General features: G+C 40.6%; 1 protein-coding gene across 1 annotated transcript; it reads left to right on the forward strand.

The window, feature by feature from the left end:
• The first annotated feature begins 4598 nt into the window (after positions 1-4598).
• On the forward strand, positions 4599-9014 carry LOC110537922 (apolipoprotein Eb). The gene is made up of 5 exons (XM_021624394.2): positions 4599-4687; positions 5265-5330; positions 6701-6854; positions 7321-7608; positions 7731-9014. The coding sequence occupies exons 2-5, from the start codon at positions 5288-5290 to the stop codon at positions 8071-8073; spliced, it is 828 nt and encodes a 275-aa protein (XP_021480069.1). The 5' UTR covers positions 4599-4687; positions 5265-5287; the 3' UTR covers positions 8074-9014.

A 9014-nucleotide genomic window follows, 5' to 3' on the forward strand; every position in this document is an offset into this window, starting at 1 on the left:
TGGCTTCAACCTGACCAAATGCAGAAGGCGGGGTCGGAATATCATCGGTCACAGAGCTACTGTGGACTTGCCAGGCCAACGGGGAGGAAATATCACCATGTGTGCTGCTATTTCGGAGCATGGTGTCCTAACCCATTTCCCCCTTATAGGGCCATACAACACCCAGCATCTACTCAACTTTTTAGAGACTCTCTATAGGGCTCTCATCCCTGATGATGAGAGGGGTCTGTTTAGAGAGGATTTGCCAAAGTATGTGGTCATTTGTGATAATGTGAGTTTCCATCGATCAAACATCATAAGGCAATGGTTTGTGACCCACCCGAGGATGCTCATAGAATTCCCCCCACCTTATTCACCATTCCTTAACCCAATTGAGGAGTTATTTTTAGCATGGAGGTGGAAGGTGTACGATCGTCAGCCACACACACAGATGACCCTGCTGGCTGCAATGGATGCAGCATGTGAGGACATCACAGTAGACACCTGCAGAGGATGGATAAGGCATTCCAAAAGATTCTTTCCACGTTGCATTGGAAGGGAAAATATCCGGTGTGAAGTGGATGAGAATAGACAGGAACGTCAGGATGTGTAGAGACAGCACAACAGTGCTGCGGGCAGAGTTGTGCCTTAGGGGTGGTTTCCTGTGTTTCTTTTCTTTCTTTCTTTTCCTTTGTGCCCCTTGGGTTGTCCAGTCTCTTTCAATAAATAACCCACATACAGTAATATGTAAATAGTACTGTTAAAATTTATATGCCATAGAAGTGCAGTCTTGTGCATTTTCAATAAGGTAACTGTCATCCAAACTGTAGCCTAAGTTTATGTCAGGTAATACTGTCAAAGTACACAGTTACATTGACAACATGCCTAAACATTTAGACGACCTTGTTCGTGAACAATGACTCAATGACTTATCATTCTGATGACACTGACATGATCATTGGCATGAATATTTACTTTTGAGAGATGTACTAAGGATTTTTAGTGACTGACTAGCTTCAGAAACATACCTATTGTATATTGCAGTTTGTACAAATTGTTCTGAGAAATGCACTTATTATTTTGCACATGTTAGGGATGATGTGAAAAATGTACCAAAGCGACTGAGAAAAACTGTAACCTCTCTAGAGTAGGGGGCAGCATTCGGAATTTTGGTGGAAAGCATGCCCAAATTAAACGGCCTAGATTTGGATAGAAAACACTCTAAAGTTTCCAAAACTGTTAAAATAGTGTCTGTGAGTATAACAGAACTGATTTAGCAGGCGAAAACCTGAGAAAAATCCAGGAAGTAGTTTTTTTTGTTGGTTTTGTAGTTTTCTATTCAATGCCATTACAATATCCATTGACTTAGGACTCCATTTGCAGTTCCTATGCCTTCTGCTAGATGTCAACAGTCTTTAGAAATCGTTTCAGGCTTGTATTCTTATAAATGAGGGAATAAGACCAGTCTGAACGAGTGGACCCTAACGTGACGCAGAGTTTTTTCAGGCGCATGTGCATTTCTTGTTTACCTTTTATATTGACGATGTTATTGTCCGGTTGAAATATTATAGATCATTTAGGCTAAAAAACAACCTGAGGATTGAATATAAACATTGTTTGACATGTTTCTAAATATGACACTGTGGTTGGTTTAACAAGAAGTTCATCTTTAAACCTATCTAAAATATGTTTTGTTTTCTGAATTTTTATAATGAGCATTTCTGTAATTGAATTTGGCGCTCTGCAACCTCACTGGATGTTGGCCAGATGGGACGCTAGCGTCCCACATACCCTAGAGAGGTTAAAAGATCTTACTCACATTGGCTACGAGAGTGAGATCACACAGTCGTCCAGAACAGGTGGTGCTCTCATGCATGGTTCAGCGTTGCTTGTCTCGAAGCACCCACAAATGCTGATGCTGCAGACACTCAAATAGTCTAAAGAAGGCCAGTTGTATCGCTTCTTTAATCAGAACAACAGTTTTTAGAAGTGCTAACATAATTGCAAAAGGGTTTTCTAATGATCAATTAGCCTTTTAAAATGATAAACTAGGATTAGCTAACTCACTGTGCCATTGGAACACAGGAGTGATGGTTGCTGTTAATGGGCCTCTGTACGCCTATGTATATATTCCATTTAAAAAAATGCCGTTTCCAGCTACAATAGTCATTTAGAACATTAACAATGTCTACACTGTATTTCAGATCAATTTGATGTTATTTTAATGGAAAATTGATTTTCTTTCAAAAACAGGGACATTTCTAAGTGACCCCAAACTTTTGAACAGTAGTGTACATATCCATTCCGACCAATCAGTGAAGAGGTAGAAGTTGACTCCTGGAGTTTATCTCATACTATCAGGCTCTGAACACACCAATCAACTCCAGTTTGTGTTTCTTGGGAGAAGGCTTCTTCTGATTACCACACAGAGAGGAATGTCTAGTATTGACAGCAGAGGTAGCGTACCTGCTGGACCATTCTCGGTAAAGGTCATCGGTACTGCTGGAATCAGTAGTGGCGCTGATAACAAGGCCTATATATGGCCAGCATTGCACATATATAGACTTTCATTACCTGAGTATAACAATGACTCAACAGAAGATTCATCATTATGAAAGCTCTGTTGTTGTACCACTGGGGCTTTCCAGAATCCATTACAAGGCCCAAGATGTTAACTTTCACCATACAACACCATCTTTAACCAAGCCTTAACTATGCTTAGATCTTACTATGCCTGACCAAATTCCTATGCAGAACATGTTCAGAAAAAAATGATGTGATAAACAAGCAACACCATAAGGACATTGTTGTTGATCAGGATGTGGCCTTGATATACTTCAATTGTATTCATCAGTTGTGTAAAGTACTTAAGTAAAAATACTTTAAAGTACTACTTAAGTAGTTTTTCTGTACAGGGAGTGTGGTCACGGCCACACTCCCTGCACTCCATTTTACAGCGCCTCAGAAGCAATTAGGGTTAAGTGCCTTGCTCAAAGGCACAGCGAGATGTGTCACCTTGTTGGTTCTGGTATTTGAACTAGCGACTTTTCGGTTACTGCCCAAAGCTCTAACCTTGATGTCCAACAATACATAAACTGTGACTAGACCTAACAAAAAGGAGAATTAGAGCTACATTTGGGTGTGTGATTTTAACTCATATGGCTCAGTTGGAGTCAGCACTTTCTCTTTTGTTTGTTTGTCATCGTCTCAGTTCCTTACAGGCTGTGAACAATAAAGCTAGCTCTGTCAAATCCTTATTTTGAGAGTTATATTGAGGTTACATTTTCTACAGTATCTCCTTTTACCTCAAAAAGTCTATTTATGTGATGTATGAACTGTCTTTGTTGCCCCTCACGCCACTCTCTCTACCGCCCACTCATAATCCTTCCTACTGCACCCCAGCTCTATCCCCAAGCCCTGACATGTCCCTGGGAACAGCAGTATCTCCTGTCTTGTTTTGCACTGATCCCTCTTACCCTGGGGAGTTATTGTTTTGAGGAAATAACAGATGTTAACAGTTACAGTGCCTTCAGAAAGTATTCATACCCCTTGATTTATTCCACATCGACTGAGGTACTTTACAGATCATTTTAAGTGTGGGGAACATAGATGTGTTTAACGTCATTTAAAAGTCACGTTAAACACTATTATTGCACGCTGAGTGAGTCCATGCAACTTATTATGTGACTTGTGAAGCACCTTTTTACTCCTGAACCTATTTAGGCTTGCCATAACAAAGGGGTTGAATACTTACTGACTCAAGATATTTCAGTTTTTAATTGTTAATTAATTTGTACACATTTTGAAAATCATTATTACACTTTTACATTATGAGTTATTGAATGTATGCCAAAAATCTAAATGTAAGGCTGTAACACAACAAAATGTGTAAAAAGAAAAGGGATGTGAATACTTTCTGAAGGTAAATGACGGATCCTAGTTGGATTGTGAATAGTGAACAGTATTATTCACGTGATTCTGATAGAAGATGTTCCATGGGTCATGGGTTCAACATCATTCATGTAGACGACTTGGAGACAGTGCCTTTCAAATGCATTTCATTGGTGACCATCATGCATTGAAATAGCCCAGTGTAAATGAATGAAGACTGATGGTGTGTGGAGAGGGTCCATACAGTGGCAAGGGGTAGTCAGTTGATACTGTAATTCCATGATTTAAAAAATAAACTGATTCAAATACATTGAAGATCAACGGAGCTGCCTGACAAGGATAGCATATTTACAGATTCTTGGCGCCAGCAGTAGATTATAGTTGGCCAAAGAATTGTTCTCTGAGACATTTAACATTTAATTGTATTTCCAAAACGGATTACATAAAACACACCTGGAAAAGTCAAAGACCAAGAAGGAAATGTATAAACAAACTGAATGAGCCACAATCACATCTAAGAGTTATTTAAAGGGGTTTCCTTGTTTCAAATAGCCTACAGTTTTTTTCATAGAAGCACAAACTATTTTCGTTGACGTACATCATAAACTATATATTGCACAATCACCATATAGCGAACAACAACGCAAAGAGATGAGAACTTCGAACGCAGAGTGGCACATCGCGTGGAACGAACCATGAGCTGAGCCACACATCCTCACATGCGCGCGCTCTCCCAGCTACAGGCGCGCGGCCACCAGGACAGTATAAAAAGCCCCGCGAACTGTCCCTAGAGCACGGAAGGAACTGGATTTCTTAGGTGAGTGAGGAATGGGGACAACTAATTGGCACCATATAGACTACAAACGCGTCATGAGTGAAATACCTTATTTTTAGTAGAAATATAAAGCATCATGTTAAAGTAGACTAGATTTGATACCGAGGTAGAGACTACTTATAAATTATTGCATTAGGTTAGACTACTGTAGCCGACACATTAGGCAATGAAAAGCAAGTCATTCATCTTTTTACTGTAGTGTGCAGATTAATCAGACCAAATGTATGGTAAAACTGTTAAGAAGAGATGTGTTGTAGTGGAAACTACAATACCGTATTAGTTTATAGCACAATGACTGGATTTAAAGTTTAATCTAAAACGTTTAATTGCAATGAACTAGTTTAGTTTCTATTCTAAAAGAGCTCAGTGAGTACAGTTATGGACATTTAGCGTCTATGAAATGTTATTTTTCACAGTAGTATTCTACTTTATTCAACAACAAAAAAATTCAGCCAATATCCCAATGATTTAACATTGTATTTTTGAATATTGTTGTATTTGTTTTCTATAGCTTTGATACACAACCACTGTCTGACTTCGTCTATGTCTGTTTTCATAGGTGTATCTGTTTGTCAATCAATCATGAAGGCTGTGGCAATAATCCTTGCTCTGGCAGTCATCTCTGGTAAACCTGGGTTTACACTGTTCCCTTTTGACACTGTTATCAATATATACAGTGCCTTGCAAAAGTATTCATACCCCTTGGATTTCTTCACATTTTATTGTGTTAGAAAGTGGGACTTAAATGGATTTAATTGTAATTCATTACAATTAACGACTATATTTTAGTTATAAATGTTTTATTCATCTTTTAAAAAATGTTAGAATTTTTCCTCCACTTTGACATTACAGAGTGTTTTGAGTAGATTGTTGACAAAAAATGAAAATTAAATACATTTTAATCCCACATTGTAACACAATAAAATGTGAAGAAATCCAGTGCAAGGCACTGTATATACAGTATATGTCAACTGTATATACAGTATATATATTTAATATTAGTCAACTGTATATGCAGTATATATATTTAGTATTAGTCAACTGTATATACAGTATATATATATTTAGTATTAGTCAACTGTATATATAGTATATATTTAGTATTAGTCAACGTATATACAGTATATATATATTTATTATTAGTCAACTGTATATACAGTATATATATATTTAGTATTAGTCAACTGTATATGCAGTATATATATTTAATATTAGTCAACTGTATATACAGTATATATATTTAGTATTTGTCAACGTATATACAGTATATATATATATATTTAGTATTAGTCAACTGTATATACAGTATATATATATTTAGTATTAGTCAACTGTATATACAGTATATATATTTAGTATTAGTCAACTGTATATGCAGTATATATATTTAGTATTAGTCAACTGTATATATATTTAGTATTAGTCAACTGTATATGCAGTATATATATTTAGTATTAGTCAACTGTATATACAGTATATATATTTATTATTAGTCAACTGTATATGCAGTATATATATTTAGTATTAGTCAACTGTATATATAGTATATATATTTAGTATTAGTCAACTGTATATGCAGTATATATATTTAGTATTAGTCAACTGTATATATATTTAGTATTAGTCAACTGTATATGCAGTATATATATTTAGTATTAGTCAACTGTATATATATTTAGTATTAGTCAACTGTATATGCAGTATATATATTTAGTATTAGTCAACTGCATATGCAGTATATATATTTAGTATTAGTCAACTGTATATGCAGTATATATATTTAGTATTAGTCAACTGTATGTACATGAATGCATTTACTGACTCCTTGCTGAAATCAGTCTTTAAGATCAACTCTTCCAATACTGTAACACTTCTATAATTAGGTTTCATACTGTACCAAGGCTCCACACTCTCTCATTACCAGACTGGATTTAACCCCCCTGATGGTGTATATTATTGACACCTCACCTCAGAGCTCTCTATCTCCCCCTGCAGGCTGCCATGCCCGCGCTGTGCGCCAGGCAGAGGCCCTCCCGAACCTCTGGGAGGAGAACGTTGAGCGCTTCTGGACCTATGTGTCTGAGATCAACAGCAGAGCCGACGGATTGGTGGAAAACCTCAAGGCCTCCCAGCTCAGCAGAGAACTTGAGTGAGTGGCACATTGTAACACAATTTCATTCTGAAGTGATATAGGCTCATATGCTTTACTTCATCACTCTCCATTCTAGCCTTGTGCTGTGTGACTGTCTCTGACCATGCCTCCCTGCTTTCCCCTCTCTCCCCCATCCTCCCTGCTGTGTCCCTGACCATGCCTCCCCTCTGTACCCTGCGTCCCCCCATGTCCCTGACCATGCCTCCCCTCTTTCTCCTCTCTCCCTCATCCTCTCCCCTGTGTCTCCCGATTTCCCAGACGATGTCTCCCCTGCACCCCTGTGTCTCCCGATTTCCCAGACGATGTCTCCCCCATCCTCCCCCCTGTACCCCTGTGTCCTCCTATGTCCCTGACCATGCCTCCCCTTTCCTCCCCCCTGTACCCCTGTGTCCCCTTACGTCACTGGCAATGTCTCCCTCTACCTACTTTGTGACCATCTCTAACTATGCCTCCCTCTCCGCAGCACCCTGATCACTGACACCGTGGCTGAGCTGACCGTGTACAGGGAGGACATCCAGACCAAGTTGGGGCCCTACTCCCAGGACACAGCCGCCCTGCTGGGCCAGGACCTGCAGCTTCTGACCACCAAGCTCCAGACCGACATGGTTGATGCCAAGGAGCGCAGCACACAGTACCTGGGAGAGCTCAAGACTATGATGGAGCAGAATGCTGATGATGTCCACAACCGCGCCAACACCTACACCCGCAAACTGAAGAAACGCCTTAACAAGGACACCGAGGAGATCCGCAAGTAAGTATAGATGGCAACAGCCAATGTACTGTAACAGCTTGCTTTCCAACATAGAATTTCAAAATTCAGTTTTAATATGTCTTCCAAGTGATGCAAACCCCCTCTGCCTCTCCCTCCCCCAGGACAGTGGCCACCTACCTGGGTGAGATCCAGTCCCGTACCTCCCAGAACATGGATCTCGTGAAGGAGCGTGTGGAGCCCTTCGTGAGTCAGGCCCACGACACCGCCGGCCAGAGGCTGAGCAGCTTCACTGACCTACTGAAGAACCAGGCCCAGGACCTGAGCCAGCAGGTCTCCACCCAGGCTGAAGGCATGCGCGAGCAGCTGGAGGCCACCGCCGAGGACCTGCGCACCACCCTGGAAGGCAAGATCGATGAGCTCAGCAGCCTGATCGCCCCCTACGCCGCCAAGATCCGTGAGCAGCTCCAGACCGCCATGGACAAGGTCAAGGAGACCGCTGTCTAAATGGACCCAGGGGAGGGAGGGGTTTGGAAGCACTGTGCCACCATTCACCTAGCTACCACAGAGAGGAGGAGGGAGTTAAATGAAACTGATGCTGTTCTCACTGTTGGCACTGTGTTTTGGTTGAGGGGGGTTGATAGAGAGAGAGGGGTGAGGATGGCAGAGCTTTGAAGGGGTCTTGAGCAGACAAACACAGTCCTTTATGTCTGTTCAGGCCTCAGAAAGGCATTTACTGTTTAAATCACTTCAATCACTCTCTCGCTGTATTATCTCCTCATCTCAGAACACAAGAGCCACACTCAATACTGCCTTTCTTAAACACACAAGAGGCCATTGTTTTTAACCTGCTTTGCTTGTCTTCCTCATTATACGTCCTCTAGATGTCTCCTCCAAATTGTTCTACTAATTTGCATCAGGTTTCTAAGGCTGCTGTACGGGATACAAGTGGGGTTGAAACAGTATCTAACAATCGTGAGCCAAATTGTCTCCGGCCCATTCCAGCGCTGTCCCTGTCCTTCATTTCAATAACTGCACTGAATTAAGACTGGACTTTTCTCCAGCACTAGCATCAGTCTGTCCAGAACCAAAGGAAGAACCACTCCGTTCCTTGCTTGTCTATGATTCTGTATCTACACCTGCTTTGTAGGCTCTGTATTTGTTGTGATTCATATAGGAGTGTATTTACTATGACTGTGATATGACGCGAATATGACAATGAAACTAAAAGGTATACTTCACAGGGTCCATATATTACCTGTCTGTATTAATTCAGTTTGGCCAGAGTGTCTCTGCCACTTCACAATGTAACACGCCCTGCTGCTCACCATAGCACACTGTTCGTCTGGCTGACTGGCTGTCTGGCTGACTGGCTGTCTGGCTGACTGGCTGTCTGGCTGACTGCAGTGTGCTACCCAGCGCTGCGGAAATAAAATATGTAAAGAGTT

The sequence above is a fragment of the Oncorhynchus mykiss genome, chromosome 2 (genome assembly GCF_013265735.2).
Source record: "Oncorhynchus mykiss isolate Arlee chromosome 2, USDA_OmykA_1.1, whole genome shotgun sequence".
NCBI lineage: Eukaryota > Metazoa > Chordata > Actinopteri > Salmoniformes > Salmonidae > Oncorhynchus > Oncorhynchus mykiss.